General features: G+C 44.0%; 1 protein-coding gene across 1 annotated transcript in view; it reads left to right on the top strand.

The window, feature by feature from the left end:
• Positions 1-20,847, top strand: part of ADAMTS14 (ADAM metallopeptidase with thrombospondin type 1 motif 14) — a 240,098-nt gene that overhangs the window by 81,810 nt on the left and 137,441 nt on the right. The window contains exon 5 of the mRNA XM_088473607.1: positions 19,603-19,686. Within this exon, the coding sequence (XP_088329733.1) occupies positions 19,603-19,686 (84 nt within the window). The remainder of the gene's footprint in view (positions 1-19,602; positions 19,687-20,847) is intronic.

The following is a 20,847-nucleotide window of genomic DNA, read 5'->3' as shown; positions in this document are numbered from 1 at the left end:
AAGGATCTCTGGATTACAGACTGTGCATTTTATGCTGCACACTTGCGACACTGTTGGCGCTGTCCCAGCTGTGGCACTCATACACTGTACTGTACTGTAGTGATTTCATGACTTAGATACTGTAGTGATTTCATGTCTTAGAAACTAGTAGTGGGGTCTGAGTGAAAGAGGGGTCTCTGGATTACAAACTGACTGTGCATTTTAAGCTGCACACTTGCGGCACTGTCAGCAAGTCGGTGCTGTGGCAGCTGCCGGCTCCAAGGGCTGCACATGGGATCTCCGGCGCATGCCCAGTGGAGTCGGTTGGGAGTGAGACACAGTGCATCCATCAGCACTAGGCTGATGCACTGTGTGCTCAAGAAAGTGGTGTGCGACGCTCCATACACCATGGAGCGCCCTGCTAGTCGCGCTATGATGTGGCGTATGGAGTCTCATAGTACTGCGCATGCCCAGTGGAGCCAGTCGGGAGTGACACACAGTGCATTAGCACTAGAAAGTGCAGAAAGTGGTGTGTAGCGCTCACATACAGTACTGTATTACAAACTGACTGTGCGTTTTATGCTGCACACTTGCTGCACTGTTCATACTGTACATCTCATCATTAGTGCTTCCTGCTTCGCCTCAGCAAGGAGCTCAGCAAGGAGATTGTAAGATATGTCGCTACTCGACACATAGCCGGAAGTGCCGGTTGCTGTGGCACTGCAGAATGTGGTGTGTGGTGCAGAAAGTGGTGTGTGGCACTCACAAACTGTAGTGATTTTATGTCTTAGAAACTAGTAGTGGGGTCTGAGTGAAAAAGGGGTCTCTGGATTACAAACTGACTATGTGTTTTAAACTGCATACTTGTGGCACTGTGGCGGCTGTCGGCTCCGGGAGCTGCACATGGGATCTCCAGCACATGCACATACCCAGACCTCACTACTACAGTAGTTTCTCTGCAATACTCTACTCTACAGTATGTGAGTGGCCCGCCTGTCAGAGGTTGTTCTATTGTACTGTATTCTGTAGTGCCATAATGTAGTTTTAATCAGTGGAGCCCTGGCCACCAAGTGGTGAAGATGTGTATTGCATGCTATAGATGTTGCCAAGTCTCACTGTGCCTTACTGTGCCATGTGTAGATTTTGTCAGGGCCCTTACTAATTCAGTCCTTGGCATGGGTTTAGGGCAACCTTTAGACAAGTGTCCCATGTGCTATTAAATGTGTTTTCTATGCATGCAAGGGCCACAATTTAAATCCTAATATAAATGATGTAGTGACTTTTTGCCACATTATTCTATCTGGCACTGGCGATACCTAGGTTTAATATGGAGTAATACAACCATGAATTATATGTTGCCATAGTACAGCCACTACACAGTGACTCAAAGATTAAAGGTGCATATCCACTACACGAGAAATTGGACGATTTGAACTTATCGTTATCGTTCATCATCTGCAATATCGTGCCGTGGATTTGCACGCTCCTGCTGGTCGTTGACGACATCTATCATCACCCGTACTTGCAGGGCAACCTGACGATATCGTCAGGTTCTTCAACTACAGGGATGAGGGAGGGTGACGTCACTGAACCCTTTTTGGGACTACCCTTCTGATTCTTAGCCCCTTTGGCTGTAGACATTCTGTTATTTAATCATTTTGATTCTGGGTGACTACCCCCCTGGCTTTTAACATCTTGGCTCTGCACGAGTATTCTCCTAGATCCTTTGTCCTGAACAATCCTCTGGGATCTTCTACAGACTGAGCTGCTTTCTCTTATATAAAGAAAATTTCTTGCTCACTTTCACCACCTGTTGAACTGTACAAATCCCAGCCGGTGTTATAGTGGGATGGTCTACGGATGTTTATAAACTATCATGGTGTAGGTTTAACTAACCGTTTCAGTAGCGCACCACATAGATGATCTGTGGCTGGCACACTAGGGCACAGGAAGTACTGACATGGAATGTAAGTGGGGTAGTACTGAAAGGGTTAATATTGCAATTGAATGGAGGTAGAGTGATTCTGTAAATGGTGCATGTTCAGTTTTAGATGGTTTGCACCTCCCTCCTTCTCACTCCTCGTCCTATTTTCTTCTTTTGTCATTCTGCCTCAGTCTCTTCTCTCTGCCAGTCACTAGACTGGGTGACTATCCCCTATACAATGAAGTTCAAACTCCTCATATTCACTTATAAAGCCGATTCACTTCTCTTCTCCTTTCCAGCTTTATTTACATTCACGTGTCATCTCTGCCAATTATTACTACTTCACCTCTCCTCTTATTAGCTCTTCTCATTCCCACCTCCAAGACTTTCCTTCACTGCTTCTACCATCAGGAACTCACTATCACGCTTGTTTAGACTATACATTATCTCTACAGCATCAATCGTGCCCTAAATACATTTTTATAAAAGGTTTCCAGACCTACTTCAAACCCAGTCCCCTCTGCTCCAGATTTTCTGACTATCTAGTGCCTAGTTTATGAGATTTAATTAATATTAAGTGGTACACATCTATATAGTAATATTGGTGGTGTAATTGGTTGCCTCATTTCAGAGTTATGTGGCAAATTGTCCGCTCGCCATTTCCAATTCTTCACCATTGGGCTCTGGAAAATGTGACAGTTGGTGAACTCTCCTTGTGCACCTGCTGACGTCTCTAGAACATGTGATCTGCTGGGAAACCTGGAAACTGTGTCAGATACTGAACTCTCCCTGTGAACCTGCTGGGGGACCTGGGACATGTGACCTGCAACCTTCATTATCACCATAATATCCTCAGTAACTCATCTCCATAATATCCTCCATAAGTAAGGCGGTTGCCGCCAGGATTCCATAGTTGTTGTTATATCATGATTTTAATTTTATACTACAGCTGAAACCATTTATATTTGCTAAGACTTTATTATTGGAATTTATTAAAAGCATTATTTTTATATAACTATCTGACTTATCCTTTTGATATCTTTTTGAGTTGAAATTCTTCATTCAAGAGCTGCTTTCATTTAGTAATACAGGCTCAACTCACACTGATTTTCTCCCTGTTCTGTCTGCTCATCTCACCTGCTTGTCTCTTAGGAGTCAATTCATTTAGAAAAGCTGGCAACATCAGCAGAACTCTCCCCCCTCGCTTGCCCAATCTTGCCCCAGACTCTTGGACTCTTGTATGTTGCCCTTACTTGTAAGCACGACCATGACGTGCCTAATTGAATTGAGCCCATTAAGGGAGCTGCTCCACCCTGCTTTCTACCTTGTAGCTATATGTTGTGTAGTGTAATGTACTGTTTTGCTGCATGTTTATTGTACGGTGCTGTAGACACTTTCTTATAAATTAATTATAATAATTCACAATATAATATATAAATGAAGTATTATAAGACAGTCTGTCTTTGCCTGGACAGTGTTAGTACAGAAATAAATAATAAAGTCACATTCACTATGCAAAATACAATTAAATACGGGTGGAAATACTTAAATAAAAGTACTAAATAACATCTGTTTTTTTTGTTGAAATATGGAGTGTGGTAATGCGCTACCTCCATGAATTCTCCTTACTTGAAGAATTCTACTCTACCAACATGGCCGCTGTTTGGTTTTCTGCACTAGCGCAGCTCCATCTGTGCATGAGCGTGACAGTGGACACGAACATGTTTCACTTATCTCCAGAGACCCTGCTACATTATCCTGTTTATGGCCTGATGTATCCTGCGTATACCTGCATCACTACCTTCATACATCACCAGCTGGTGCTCTGTATGTTCCACTCAAGCTCCATTCCATCCAAATTAGCAAGTGTGTAACTGTGAGTACGGCTGTACCAGTAACTACTACACTTTAATAAACCTGACACCTGGATAAGCACCTGGAATGTTTAGTACATCTGGGAGGCTTACCCTTTAAAAAAAACTTAACTGAGAATCTATTTTTATGTTGCAGACCAATTGCAAATATAAAATAATGTGAATAGATCACAACAGCCACACTGTCATAAAAATAGTGTCATTGGGAGGGAATCGGTATGATTTCCCGCCGGCTGCATGGCCAGCGGTTCAAATCCTGGCAGGGGTGGAAATCCCGAAGCTACAGAAGGTAAGTATCGCTAGCCTTTTTTTTACCCCCTAACCCTAACTCTCCCTTAGGGGTGCCTAACCCTAACCTCCCCCCCAAGTGCCTAACCATAACCCCCCTTCCCCTAGCCTAACCCTAACCTCCTGGGGGGGTGCCTAACCCTAAGTCCCCCCCTGGGAGCCCCTAACCTAACCCTATCCCCCCCCCGCGGCTGTCCGCACCAGGCTTACTTTCGATCTGTAAACCGGGTGTCGGGCTCCTGGCATAGGTCTAATGACAGGCATTTGGATTTCGATGCCTGTCATTAGTACCTTGCCAGGATTAGACAGTCAGGAAGCCGACGGTCGGGATTTCGTCCATCGGCTTCCCGAATGCTTCTCCAGTAGCTGCTGCCGATCATCATCATCAGTGAGTCTTTTGCACCATGTGCCCAGCACCCACAAATTATATGCCTCCTGACAATCACACGTGTCTTTGTTGTGGTGTCACATCAGCCTCTCAATGTCATGTAACTGTGTCTCATTATACCACTCAAGTATTGTTCATGGAGTAATTTCAAAATATTGGAGACTGTGTCCAGCAGCTCATATAGAAAAATATATTTTTTCTTTGGATGAATGGTTAATGGTTTTCCTTATGTTGACATTCCATTGCATACAATATCTCATTCTAGTACTCCAGTTCCTGGAGAGAGTTCCAATATTGTTAATGGGTTCAAGTTTCTGTATCTATCTCTCCACAAGTCTGAAAATATTACAGTGTGAGCATTTGTGTGTCTGGAGAGCAATTTCATTGATTTGTGGAGGAAAATCTAAGGATTACTGTCAGGGGATGACTGGTAGCTACTGAACAAATGGCTGGGTTTTTTATGAATGAGGTGAACAGTTGTCATCCACTTTATTTGTATTTTAACAGTTTTAAATGAAGAAATGTAGAAATATATGTATGCGTGTCTGTGTATTTCTAGACAATAACATTTTAGTGCCTTCTCTTTTTTTTTTTTGCAATATATGTTTATTGTTTTTGTAAAATACATTACAAAATCACCAGAAACAGTATATCAAATTATGGGATGAAGACCTCACACAACAGACACAAGACCTGGAGATAAATACAAAACATTAACAGCAGCGTTCGAGAGATATCCAACATGAAGCAAACCAAATATTGGGAGCAGACGAGGGTCTAGCATAAATAAAAACCGTACAAACAAGGGAGGGGATGGGGTTGGGTTGTTGGTAAATAGAGAGTGCATATCGAAAGGATATCTTAGAAGAGGTGGCATTTACCAGGATCGGCTACACAAGCTCTATCAGGGGAAAGATATCTGGGCTCAAGCAGCAAACATTAGGTATGTTCTTGAAGACTTGAATTGTAACCATGGGTGCCAAGTGGAGATAAAGTGCTGATTTCTCTCCAGGCTCACCCGGATAGAAACATATCTATGTGAGCAAACCATTCCTTAAATGTATGGGGGAGGAGTAGACCACCAGCGAACCGGGATCACTGCTTTCGCAGCGGTAATAAAAAATAACTTTTTATAGGTTGCCAGAGAGCCAGGATATAAGTTAAGGAGCCAAAAGGAGGGGTCAGAGGAAGTTTTCTAGCCCACTATAGACTTAGTGATAGAAATCACTTGGTCCCAGAAGGTTGCGTTGGAGACTGCAGTCCCACCAAATGTGCAGTGGGGAGCCTGTCTCCATATCACAACGCCAACATTTATCCCGTAGCACAGGAAACACCTTTGCTAGTGTAAGGGGGCATCTGTACCAATGTGACAGAACCTTAACTTGTGTCTCAATCACCGAGTAACTTATTGAACTAGCCAACGTATTTTGAAAAATTCTATTCCAGACACAATCCTCTAAATCATGTTGTAGATCTTGCTCCCAGTCTTTAGCATACTTGGGGGATGCATTCTCTTTTGTCAACTCTATTTTTGCGATGTTGCAAATACGAAATATACAGGACAAGTTCTGAAGCGTACAAGTTCTGAAGCGTACAGATAATACCTTGGTTCAAGTGTTTGCATCTCAAACTGATTTTTATTATTTAATGTTTTCATGTTTTAGTATTGTAAAGTTGCTTACATCACAAATGGGGTTTGTTGCCCATATGAGTATACTATGTAGACAAAAGTGATTGGATACACCCTCCACTATTGAAATGCATACCATTGCACACGAGTTCAAAATGGCCATTAATGTGGTTGTTTCGACAAGAACACTTTGTAGGGAGGCCCATGCACTTGCAATTCTACAGAAATAACGATTGTTTTTATCAGGATGACAATGCCACCTGTTTCCAGGGTGATGCAGGACTGGTATATAGTGGTATACAGGAAATTCGGTAATCCGGATGGGCTAGTCAGCTCAGAGTCCAGATTTTAAACCAATTGAGAACCTCTGGGAAGAATTGGAGTGACAGGCCAACTCAACCTTCTTCACTGTCACAGTTGGTCACTGTACTGAAGGCGAGTGTCAAAACATACCGCCTGTTGTTCAGGAACTTGTGGACAGTTTTCCAAGAAGGGTGTCTGCAGTAATCATTGCATGAGTGCACGTGGTGGACCTACAAAGTACTGACATCAATAAAATTTAATTGATCTATGTACTGTCGGTATCCAATCACTTTTGTCTACATAGTATACAAAGCCTTTTGTCACAATCCAGTGCAAGTGTTCCTCTGTGGAGGACAGTGAGCCGGGGGGTTCGGGTGACTAAGGACGTGACTGAACTAGGTCTCCTAGTTGCGGCTGAATCCAAGTTTGGCTAGACCTGCCCAGAGGTGCGGAGTCTAACGCACTTGGTGGTTTTCTCCAGTGACCCCTCCAATTGGGATTTGGTTTTCGCCGCACCAAGTGAGCAGGTCGTGGCCCTCTGGACAGGTACCTGTGAATGGCAGAAGACCGGAACTATATTTAATGATGTAAATGCTAGGACACTGTAGAGATCCTAATCACAGGCTTGCATGGGAATACTGAAAAATGTACTGAAGATCGCTGAGAAATCCAGGTGCTGATTGCACAGACTAACACAGAGCAGAGTGGACATAGGCATATACTGGGAATGCTAGAAATGCAGGTGCTGATTTGCACAGACAAGACATAGAGCAGAGTGGACACAAGCATGGATCTTCAGGGAATGCTAGATATGCAGGTGCTGATTTGCACAGACAAACACAGAGCAGAGTGGACACAGACATATACTGAGAATGCTAAGAGATGCAGCTGGGAGCTAATCAGCAATAGCAGGTAGTCTGACTCCTCAGTAACACAGGTAAATAGAACATAACAAGACACACAGGCATAGAAACACAAGAGACAGGAGCACTGGGAGAGAACTAAGGGCCTGATTCAGAGCCGCTCGTAAGCGGCCACTCGTTCGCTCCGAGCGATGTTCGCACAACTGCGCATGCCTATGGGTTGTAATACGCATGCGCGAACCAGTCATTGCGGTCGGAAATCGTGTGCTCGCAAAATAGCGAATGCCTGCTATTTTGAGTGACAGGAAGAGGCGTTTGTGGGTGGTAACAGGGGAAGGTGCTTGAAAACGGGGAGTGGAGATCCGAACGCAGGCGTGCCAAACGGTCAAAACGGGCGTTTTAAGGGTGTGCATAATTAACAAAGCAGCATCATCGACCATGTCACTTGGTTGTCTTTTAGCCTGAACTGCTCCCATGATTGCGGTAGGAAAATGCTACCACAAGCTCTGCGAGCAGTTCATACGCCTTTCGATGTACTCGATTAATCTAATAAATAGCGGAGATGACGTAGAATGCGAGCAGCCAGGGGGCGTTTTTAAAAAAATAGCGAGCGCATGTTTCGTTTGCTCGTTCAGACATAGAGGCGTCAACAGACCGCAAAGAGCGAGCGCTCTATTTAAATATCCGGCCCCTTTTTCTGAACGAGCGAGCACAAATAGCGTCCGGCTCTGAATCAGGCCCTAAGTCTCAGACTGAAAGTAGCATGGAAGCCAGTGCAGTTACTCTAGAGTACTGTAAGTGGGCTGAAGCAACACTCTGAAGGGAAAACACAGAGCAACACTGGTGAGAATCACAAGTCACTGGAACAGCGAAGTTGAACAGCAGTTTCTTGTTCCTGGAGTCAGACTTATATACCCCTGGGTAGCTGATCATTGGATCAGAGGATCAGCTGAGTGACCACAGTAATACCATTGGGAGAGACTAGTCAGGTGATATGAACCAACATGGCTGCGCCCTTGCCCGGCGCCCCGGAAACCAGGACGCACACACGGAAGCCCTAGCAGACCCCAGGGAGAATACTCAGTCACCACTTACCTCCATTCCCAGCATCTGGATACCTAAGCCCAAGGACACCAGCGCAGAGGTGAGTAGCGGCAGATCCCAAGCCGCATCCTGACACCTTTTATGTAAGTTTCATAAATCAACAAAGAACTTTTGATTAACACGATTTTCAATAGATGGATCTCTTCATGTTTCCACACAATAACAGCCCAGTTAACAAACAGGAATGTCCATTTCACGCAGAAAGATTAGTCAATGGATGGATCAGTCCGTGCGCACTTTTAACCTCCGCTCATGAGCATATGCATGAAAGGCCACATGCGCAGTTTGCAGCTGCTTTCTGCGGAACATGTGCAGTTTGTAGATATTCTCAAGATTATTCTGCAATTGGACTTACGTCAGTCTCATAATCAGAGCCTATAAGCTCTGTTTTATATTGGGCAACTGTGCTTCTTCAAAATGGATAACCATCTTGTGAGCGCTTTCGCATGAGGAACCTGAGGTGTAAAGTTTATATAGTCCACCAATGTTCATCAACATATCACATGAATATCGTCCTCTGTTGTCCAATCTCTCTCCTCAATATACAGTGGCAGGTGAGAACTGACAACGGGCCTTCAGGTTCCTCATGGGAAAGCGCTCACAAGATAGTTATCCATTTTAAAGAAGCACAGTTGCCCAATATAAAACAGAGCTTCACACTCACAAGTAAACTGTGCAGTTTGCAAGGAGAAAAGATTAACTTACCAAAGGCTGTGATACTAAAGTTGTAGAGTTAGGACTTTTGATGTGATGTTTACACATTTGCACAGAGTTCCTCTACGCATTTGTCCTCGTCTCTTTCCACACACCTTGGCACACCTCTAGCTTGCAGAAATGTCAGTCAAGACTGAAGAACTGTATGCAGGGCAGAAGGGCATACTTGCCAATTCTCCCTGATTGTCAGGGAGTCTCCCTGAAACAGTAGCAATCTCCCTGACTCCCTGAAGAGTCTAGCAATCTCCCTGATTGCACATTAACCCCATTATGAAGCTGTTATATAAAAAGAAACCCACCATTATATATTTTCAATTGGGATCATTAGTTATTACATCACTGACTTTTCAAAACATTATGGACATCTTCCTATCCAGCATTTAATGCCATCATAGGTGAGTCTTGGTAAAATGAAAGCAACATAAAGTGTCTGTGAAATAACATCCCTTTTCTATAAGCATGGAAAACATCTGACTGCAAATGAAATAATTATTTCAGTTAGAAATTATAGTTTTTAAACTTGCTCATTTTTATGATCAGGAGATGTTCATGCAGTGGCGCCGAGAGAGGGGGGGAGCGGGTACAGATTACCCGGGCCCGGGCTTCCTGAGGGGCCCGGCGGGGGCCCAGGTCCGGTGCCGCTCCCCCCACCCTTCTCTCTCTCTCAGCAGCTCAGCACACAGCGTGCGCTGAGCTGCAGTGGGAGACTGCTCGTGGCTGCTGAGCAGCAGCCACGAGCAGTCTCCTTTGCCTGTGGGGGGATGCGATCACACTGATCGCGCCCCCCTTGGCTTTGCGCCGGGCTGAGGGGCTTACTGCAAAACTGTTCTTTTGTTTTTGTTTTGCTTGAGGGAGCGTGGCCACACCTCCCGCGATTAGGCCACGCCCCCTCTGTACCTGGGCCCGCCGTGGCTCTCTACAGCCCTGTGTACATGTACAATATGTCTTCTGGCACTTAAGCAAGAAAATAGTTTGACAAGTTCCCATCTGCATGTTATAAGTTGACATGGCTGCTGCTGCTGCATAGGCCTCATCAGGGATACATAGGAAAAGGCTATCAGACCTGCAGTGACCCAATCATGTTCTTCAGTTGATCTACAAAAAGTTAATGGTACCTCAGGTACTTCAGGTGTTAGCCTATTTTTAACATATAGAATTCCAAAGCAATAATCACTGAAAAAGATTTAATGCATGAAAAATACCATCATTCCAGTGACGTCACAAGGGAGGTGCGGGCCGCACTCGGGTGTCACTCGCCGAGGGGTGACACCATAGTGCCGACTCCTCAATGACAGGAGCCGGTGCTGCACTGTAGCGTTACATGCAGCACTCTGCTCCTGACATAGTGAGGGAGTCGGCCGGCACTGCACACAGAGTGGTCCCCGGGGGCAGTCCGCACCTCCGGGACCCCCTGGCTTGATTACAATGGGGGATCGGGCTGCGAGGGCACACCGCCCTCTTTTTACTTTCATTTTGAAGCAGGCCCTCTATGTTTTGATTCAGAAATACATCACATTTATAAATCTCTTGCTCTCTCTCATATATATATATATATATATATATATATATATATATAAGTTTTTGTTTTGCATAAATATTTTTTTATCACAATGACATATGTTTTCTTCAGGTAATTTCACTGTAAAGGGGGTAAAAAGATGACTTTAGGTGTTTCAGGTCAATATAGTATCAAGTTCCACAACAGCTGGCTCCATCTGCAATTGAACCAGTGCCAGTTATTCTCTTACAGCGTGGCTCCTTTGTGGGAGCTGGTTTATTTAATGTGCTGGTGTGAACTGTGTTGTGCATTCTAGCCGAGACTCTGTTACCATTGAAAGCAATAACCCATCACTGTTGTGCTCTGAGCAGAAATAAGAACATTTTATTATTGCATTGAACTGATATCCCCTCTGGGAAACAGTAACCTGCAGGTGTTTTTCTCATCAAAACACGAAGGTTGTTTCATTTCAGTTTCTTGCAGGATAGAGGTCCTTGGAGGGAAAGCATACAAATGTTTCAGCTAAGCAGATAAGAGGCTGGGCAATATGAACAGTGGTGGGTCTGTTAAAATAATATATTTCCTGTTTTTTCTTTTGCTAAGGGCGCATACACAGGGGCGTTGAAAGGCTAGACCTGTTAGATGCATAGACAAAACCTTGCAAAACCGTGTTCTCAGAGTCTCCCTGCAGCACCATGTACTATGGGCCTGTTTCGCAAACCCGATGGCTTGTTCACAACTCTGATGATTCCCAATCAGCGCATGCTCAGGATCTCTACTGCTCATGTTCCGATCCGTATCTGCAGTGACGGTCACAGTGCCCCATTAGCTCCAGCTTGATTTATATGATTGGTGGGGGAGGGTCGGCGAAGGCCAGCATCCCAGAAAACGGGGACATGGGCCCACTGAGGCCAGTGTCTGCGTCTCAGTTCACTGATCCCGATGCAGCATCGGTTCACATTATCCAGCAGGAGGCATCTATTTATTTTGTACAAAGTCGCATAAGCTGTGCAATACCTTACACCTCTCAATCAAGTCCTATATACTTACTGAGCGCTTCCTTTGAATAACATTATATTGTACCAATATTTATTCCTTCTAAATGCTACAGGCAACGTAAAGATTAATTCAAATTGAATGCTTGACAGAAAATGTATGTGTACACTGTACATGTTCATTCTCTGATATATTTGGATTACAAGCGTTAAAGCACATTTCCAGGAGACTGTATGTATGAGCCCCAAACTACCACCAGTAGATCCTTCAGCTGACTCTTATTTTGTAATACTTATAAACGCTATTCAACAAAATGCAATAGACTTTTCTGCCTTATGCAACAAATTACTTCCAGTTCAGGATATATTTGTCTTGACATACTAGTAAATACATCACTCATAACTCATTTCTGTATTTTTACATTATTGTAATATAATTCTGAAATAGCCTTAAAAGTACACAAACTTGTGGTAAATTATCACAGCCGTAAGTTACAGTTCAATATATTAAATGTAAAAAGCAGTTGAAAGAAAACTAAAAGAGTAAACGCAAAAACATGATTCATAATGTGGCTGCTATGGCTACATACCTACCTGCATCCTTCATTAAAATAACACACCATCTGCTCCATCCATAGCTGTGGAGTCAGTTTTGGGTGTCAGCTTCCCATCTGCACCAAGAGATGACATGAAAGACATTATTAAGGCGTGGCTACTGTGACTTAGCTGTTGCCTGCAAGGTGCTGCCATTTACAGCAACCCGTACATGATCTTGCGACTGAGAGATATATATATACAGTCAGGTGCATAAATATTGGGACATTGACAGAATTTTCGTATTTTGGCCTCTATTCACCACCACAATGGCTTTGAAATGAAACAAACAAGATGTGCTTTAACTGCAGACTTTCAGATTTAATTTGAGTGTAATTACATCCAAATCAGGTGAACGGTGTAGGAATTACAACGGTTTCTATATGTGCCTCCCACTTTTTAAGGGGCCAAAAGTAATGGGACTATCAACTCAAAAGCTATTTCATGGACAGGTGTGGGCTATTCCCTCGTTATTTCATTATCAATTAAGCAGGTAAAAGGTCTGGAGTTGATTCTAGGTGTGACATTTGCATTTGGAATCAGTTGCTGTCGACTCTCAATATGAGATCCAAAGAGCTGTCATTATCAGTGAAGCAAGCCATCATTAGGCTGAAAAATCAAAACAAACCCATCAGAGAGATAGCAAAAACATTAGGTGTAGCCAAATCAACTGTTTGGAACATTCTTAAAAAGAAAGAACGCACTGGAGAGCTCAGCAACACCAAAAGACCCGGAAGACCACGGAAAACAACTGTGGTGGATGAGAGAAGAATTATTTCCCTGGTGAAGAAAAAACTCTTCACAACAGTTGGCCAAATCAAGAACACTCTCCAGGAGGTAGGTGTATATGTGGCAAAGTCAACAATCAAGAGAAGACCTCACAGGAGTGAATATAGAGGGTTCACCACAAGATGTAAACCATTGGTGAGCCTCAAAAACAGGAAGACCAGATTAGAGTTTGCCAAACAACATCTAAAAAAGCCATTACAGTTCTGGAACAACATCCTATGGACAGATGAGACAAAGATCAACTGGTACCAGAGTGATGGGAAGAGAAGAGTATGGAGAAGGAAAGGAACTGCTCATGATCCAAAACATACCACCTCATCAGTGAAGCATGGTGGTGGTAGTGTCATGGCGTGGGCATGTATGGCTGCCAATGGAACTGGTTCTCTTGTATTTATTGATGATGTGACTGCTGACAAAAGCAGCAGAATGAATTCTGAAGTGTTTCGGGCAATATTATATGCTCATATTCAGTCAAATGCTTCAGAACTCATTGGACGGCGCTTCACAGTGCAGATGGACAATGACCCGAAGCATACTGCAAAAGCAACCAAAGAGTTTTTTAAGGCTAAAAAGTGGAATGTTATGCAATGGCCAAGTCAATCCCCTGACCTGAATCCGATTGAGCATGCATTTCACTTGATGAAGACAAAACTGAAGGGAAAATGCCCCAAGAACAAGCAGGAACTGAAGACATTTGCAGTAGTGGCCTGGCAGAGCCTCACCAGGGATGAAACCCAGCATCTGGTGATGTTCCAGACTATGCGTTCCAGACTATGCGTTCCAAACTTCAGGCTGTAATTGCCTGCAAAGGATTTGCAACAAAGTGTTAAAAAGTGAAAGTTAGATTTAGGATTGTTTAGTTTGTCCCATTACTTTTGGCCCCTTAAAAAGTGGGAGGCACATATAGAAACCGTTGTAATTCCTACACCGTTCACCTGATTTGGATGTAATTACCCTGAAATTAATTCTGAAAGTCTGCAGTTAAAGCACATCTTGTTAGTTTAATTCAAAGCCATTGTGGTGGTGAATAGGGGCCAAAATATGAAAATTCTGTCAATGTCCCAATATTTATGCACCTGACTGTGTGTGTATATATATATATATATATATATACTGTATATGTATATATAATATACATATACACACATATATATATAAATATATATGCTAGTATAAAACATTCCCTGGAACCAATTGTTTAATTTTTAATGGGGACGCTGATGCCTTATCTGTTAAGTAAAATGGCGAAAGCAGGGTCAACACAAAGTTACTCAATATGTATAGCTTAATAAAGACCTAGTAACGAGGAACGGGTTTGGTACGGGATCCCGGTGGTCAGAAGCCGACAGCTGCATCCAGATGGTCAAAATCCCAACGGATTTTGGTAAGGATTGTAATCCTTACCCTAAGCCTCACGTTCCACAGTCTTAAGATGGGTACACACTGACAGATACATTGGCCAATCAATTGATCGTCCAATGTATCTGCTGCCCATCGGGCAGTGTGTACCCGCGATATGTCGGTGAACGCTGGCATTCACCGACATATCGCATTGGCTGTGCTGCACGGCTGATGGACAGATATGTCTGCAGACACATCTGTCCATCGGCAGGTATGCATGGGCGGTTGGCAGGCCACCCGTACACACACAGCGGCAGCTGCAAGGAGGGGGCAGGACATGCCCCCCGCGCACCGGGACACGCCCCCAACACACCCCCTGGTCACCCGGACCTGCGGGCAGGCACAGATGATGGTTGTTCAGTGTGGTGTACGAACAACCATCATCTGCAGATATATCTGTATAGTGTGTACCCACCATAAACCTAATCCTCCCCTCCCACAGCCTAACCCTAGCCCTCCCCCTAGTGCCTAACCCTAATACTTATCGTCAGGATAGCTGTCGTCTGCATTCTGCGGACGAGATGCTGAATAAATCCTCTATAACCTTTTAAGAACTGAAGAATTTTTAGTGCCCTAAAATGAGCACAAACATTTTTTTTTTTTCGTCCCATTTACACCTATTTTGTATCTGTATCTGGTTTCCTCTGTGAGCTGGACATAATGTAATATGGTCCCTGATTGACTGTATTTTGTCTCCAGAATCTTTTAACACTTTTCTATTAACTTTCCAGTTAGGCCTCAAAAAAGGTTTGCAGAAGTATGTTAAAACCAGTTTTAAAAAGGGGAAGGGCTGCAAGTTTGTATATTTATGTATCTATGGAGACTTCAGACAGTCTGTCCTCTGATATGTTTCTTTATTTGGCGTTAACACTCTTTTGAGGCAGCTTCATCCCTCATCAACCAAGAGCACAATTGGAACTATGTTCTAGGAATGAAAAGGCAAAGTCACTGGGATATGTGATACCCCAATCTAGAAGGAAGGTGATTCCGTATTGCTAGCTGTCCTTTCTTCTTAAATACTCCACAGAGCCATAGTTCATTGCAAAATAAAAGAGCCCACAAGCTTGTATCTTAGTAAAAACTTATTAGAAATGTAGTCGATACCTGGTTCCTTACATATCTTTGCTGTCTCATATTCTCTTATTGTTACTGAAACAGGATAAATGAAGTTGTAGGTCACCTTAATTCTCTGGGAAGCAGTCGGGAAGCCGACGGACGTAATCCCGACCACCGGCTTCCCGACTGCTTAATCCCGGCAAAGCACTAATGACAGGCGTTGAAATCCTCACAGGCCTGTTATTAGACCTACGCTGAGAGCCCGACACCCGGCTTACCAAACGAAAGGCCCGGACAGACGCGGGGGGGGGGGAGGGTTAGGTTTAGGGCTCCCTGGGGGGACTTAGGGTTAGGCATTCCCCCGAGGGGTTAGGGTTAGGCAAGGGGGAGGGAGGGTTAGGGTTAGGCACCCCCGGGGGGAGGTTAGAGTTAGGCACCCCCCCGGGGGACTTAGGTTTAGGCAGCGGGTAAGGGGGGGTTAGGTTTAGGCACTTAGAGGGGGGTTAGGGTTAGGCACTCGGGGAGGTCAGGGATAGGCACCCCTAAGTGAGGGTTAGGGGGGGGATTTAGGTTAGTTAGTACTTACCTTAGGAACGATCGGGATTTCCTTCTGTGCTAGGCAGCCGCTGCGGCCGGCGGTAAATCATACTGATTTAAATTCTCTGCATCTAAGAAGATGCTGTTTTTATGAAAATATATAGGGGTCGGTCCAATTAGGTGCAAGTTTGCATCCTGAAACTTGCATACATTACTTGAATGCGCACACCTGAGAAATGCGAGATCCAACCAGAAATGCCCATTTCTCTGAACTCATGGCGAGGTTGTGCGACTTTTCCACAAAAAAGTGAACTGGGAGAAGTGCGTGAGAAAGTGAAAGAACCATCCTGGACCCCAAAAAAAGTTGCAACTGAGATAGCAGGTCTATATAGAAGGCTGATAGTGGCCATAAGGAAAGTACTGGAGGTTCTTAAAAGGTGTCAAATGGCTGATTTTTGCACTTTTTATTTTTCTAATGGTTGCAAAATGATAGCAAGCAAGTGTTTTTCAGCAAATAAAGTATTTCCAGCATTTTGTGGTACATAAAAATGTCTCTGTAGTAAGTGTTCAGTGTTCTTATACAAGTTTGTAAAAAGTTGCAATAAACACCTCTCATCTGCAAGTTGAAAAAACCCTCTCACATCAATACAACACCTCCACATACCTCTCCTACATCATTTACACTTCCACATACCTGTCCTACATCATTTACACTTCCACATACCTGTTACCTGTCCCGCATCATTTACACTTCCACATACCTGTCCCACATCATTTACACATCCACACACAGATGTGTCCCCATACATCTATCCTCCATGTGCTACAAGTTGCGCCACACATAACGCGGGAGCTCCATGTGTCTCAGTGGCACTGAGTATCTTTCGTGCGACTTTTTACCTTGGAATACGTCTTATTCACACAGTGATGTGAATAGCTAGCACAAGCAACTTCTGCTAATTAAAATGATATATGGCATGCCTGTATTCTGTGTGCATCTGCAGGTGTATCTGACATGTGAAATGCTATGTTACAGTGTCAACGGTTGTAACACTGTAATGTAGCATTTTTCATGCAGCTACACCCGCAGACGCACGGAGAACATAGACATGCTGCATATCATTTTAATCAGCAGAAGCATCACTGTGTGAATACGATGTATTTGAAGGCAAAGTCGCACAAATGATCCTCAGCGCTATCGAGTCACGCCACAGCATGGCGTGATTAGAAGGGCCGTTTAACGCGCAAGGAGAATAGATGTATGAGGACACATCTGTACCTCTCCTACATGATTTACACAGCCACATACCTCTCCCACATCATTTACACATCCACATACCTGTCCCACATCATTTACAACTGCATATCCACATACCTGTCCCACATCATGTACACCTCCATATCCACATACCTGTCCCACATCATTTACACCTCACTATACCTGTCATACATTATTTACAACTCCACATACCTGTCCCACATCATTTACACCTCACCATACCTGTCATACATCATTTACAACTCCACATACCTGTCCCATATCAATTACCACCTCCACATATCCCATATCATTTACCTCCTCCACATACATGTCCCACATCATTTACCACCTCCACATACCTGTCCCACATAATTTGCACCTCCACATACCTGTCCCATATCAATTACAACTCCACATACCTGTCCCACATCAATTACCACCTCCACATACATATCCCATGTCATTTACCACCTCCACATACATGTCCTACATCATTTACCACCTCCACTTACCTCTTACATCATTTGCACCTCCACATACCTGTCCCACATTTACCACCTCCACATACCTGTCCTACATCATTTACACCTCCACGTACCTGTCCTACATAATTTACACCTCCGCATACCTGTCCCACATCATTTACACCTCCATATACCTGTCCCACATCCTTTACACCTCCACATACCTGTCCTACATCATTTACACCTCCACATACCTGTCCTGCATCAGTTACACCTCCACATACCTCTCCCAGATCCTTTACACCTCCACATACCTGTCCTACATCATTTACACCTCCACATACCTGTCCTACACCATTTACACCTCCACATACCTGTCCTACATCATTTACACCTCCACATACCTGTCCCACATAATTTACCACCTCCACATATCTGTCCCACATCATTTACAACTCCACATACCTATCCTACATCATTTACAAATCCACATTCCTGTTATACATCATTTACACCTCCACATACCTTTCCCTCATCATTTACCCCTCCACATATCTTTCCCACATCATTTACACCACCACATACCTGTCCCACATCATTTACACCTCCACATACCTGTCCTACATCATTTACACCTCCATATATCTGTCCCACTTCATTTACACCTCCACATACCTGTCCTATATCATTTATACCTCCACATACCTGTCCTACATCATTTACACCTCCACATACCTGTCCTACATCATTTACACCTCCATATATATGTCCCACTTCATTTACACCTCCACATACCTGTCTCACATCCTTTACAGCTCCACATACCTGTCCTACATCATTTACACCTCCAAAAACTTGTCCCACATAATTTACCACCTCCACATACCTGTCTCACATCATTTACACCTCCACATACCTGTCCTACATCATTTACACCTCCACATACCTGTCTTACATCATTTACAAATCCACATACCTGTCCTACATCATTTACCCCTCCACATACCTTTCCCACATCAGTTACACCTCAACATACCGTTCCCACATCAGTTCCACCTCCACATACCTGTCCCACATCATTTACAATACCACATACCTGTCCTACATCATTTATACCTCCACATACCTTTCCCACATCATTGACACCTCCACATACCTGTCCTACATCATTTACACCTCCACATACGTGTCCTACATCATTTACACCTCCACATACCTTCCCCACATCAGTCCACATACCTGTCCTATATAATTTACACCTCCACATAACTGTCCTACATCATTTACACCGCCACATACATGTCCCACATCATTTACACCTCTACATACCTGTCCTGCATCATTTACACCTCCACATACCTGTCCTGCATCATTTAACTCTTTTTGAGCTTACTAGAGAAATTCACCTGAGAACTGTCATGTATTTATTGGCCAAATTATGCCATTTAAACTCCTCCAAGGGTGTGATTATTTACCTGCACATGGTGGTGTGCACAAAAAACATGAATTTCCTCTTAAAAATAAATGGGAGTTTGGAATTGGATTGCAGATAAAGTTTGAGGTGCGAGTTCGCCGTGAGACCCAACTTGCATATGATTGGATTGATCCCATAAAGTCAGAGCCTACTTTTTACAGTAGATTGCTCCAGACCACAAGATCTCATGCAATAGAAATTGTTATGTTATAATAAAATTATACTGTACGTTTATTTTAATACTAAGCATTGTTTATACATTGTTATATTATACAGTATATGATAATGCTTTTAAAAAAATGTTGTGAGTCTTATTTTTGTACTTGTGTTTGCATATGTGCATTTGTGGTTAATGGTGTATATTCAGTTAGGTTTATTTTATATTTTGAAAAAGCTCAGTTGGTCAACTGATTTGTCAATTTTTTTAAAATATATTCCTATTAAAAAATATATATATTTTTTTCAGGTAGATGAAATTTACCATGATGAGTCTTTGGGAGTCCACATTAATATAGTGCTGGTCCGAATTATTATGGTAGGATACAGACAGGTAAGAAATAAAAAAATGGATGCGTTTCTATATTTATTAAGTTACTGAAGAACCTTGGCACTCCTCCTCAGCTGAGGTGCAGCCTCCAAGAATTGGTCATGTAAAATTGATTTAGAAAATTAAGATATTTTGTAAATTTGCCTGTTAACCTATGTCATTTTTATAGATTTCACAGATGAAAATCAGAATGCTATTACATAACTATGGGCCTGATTCAGACCCACTCGCGAGCGGCTGTCCGCTCGCAAGTGGGTCGATGTTATGGACTGAGCATGCGCACGACGGAGGGAGCCCCGTCGTGCGCATGCGCCAGACGCGACGAGCGAAGGAAAGTCCTTCGCTCGTTGTGTCCGATCAAAGGGGGCGTGCAGTCAATGTTGATTGACAGCACGCCCCCTTTGGTAGGCGTGCTGGGGGCGTGCCTCCCTGACGGGGGCGTTCCCACGGGAACGCCTCCCGTCAAAAGCCGGCCCACTGACATCACTAGTGATGTCAGTGGGAGTGATTTTGGCTCTGATAGAGCCAAAATCACTCCGGAGCTTGCGGTTGAAAACCTCAACCGCAGGCTCCGGCTCGCAATTTCGATGGTCGCGATGGTCTCGACCATCGCGGCCATCAAAATGCACGCTCGTATAGCCTGTGGGTGGTGACCCACAGCTATACGAGCGTCCAGGAGGACGCTCCATTTTCATGGAGCCCGGCCCTCATTCAGAGCGTGCGCTCTGCTCAGAGCGTACGGCTCTGGATGAGGGCCAATGTCCTTAATTACATTTCTTTCAATTCCACTAACACCGTCTCTCTCCTGTTCCAACAACACCATCTGCCCTCCCTAACCAATGCCATTTCTCTCTCAAGTCACCAACACAATCACTGTCCCAATCTACTATTCCCATCTCTCCCTCAATCCACAAACACCATCTCCATTCTTCCACCAATACCATTTTTCTTACAAGCCACCAACCCCATGTTGCCCTAGTGCGCATGCGCACGACGGAGGGAGCTCCGTCATGCGCATGCGCGTGACCCGAATAGCGACGGCCAAGCCGTCGCTTGGGGTCTCGCACCAAAGGGGGCGTGCTGTCGATGGTGAGTGACAGCACGCCCCCTTTGGTGGGCGTGCCGGGGGCGTTGCTGCCCAGAAGGAGGCATTCCCATGGCAAT

The sequence above is a fragment of the Taudactylus pleione genome, unplaced genomic scaffold (assembly GCF_031769625.1).
Source record: "Taudactylus pleione unplaced genomic scaffold, aTauple2 ptg000016l, whole genome shotgun sequence".
NCBI classification, from domain to species: domain Eukaryota; kingdom Metazoa; phylum Chordata; class Amphibia; order Anura; family Myobatrachidae; genus Taudactylus; species Taudactylus pleione.
The sequence above is the reverse complement of the archived record's forward strand: the minus strand, read 5'-3'. Positions and strand labels throughout refer to the sequence as shown.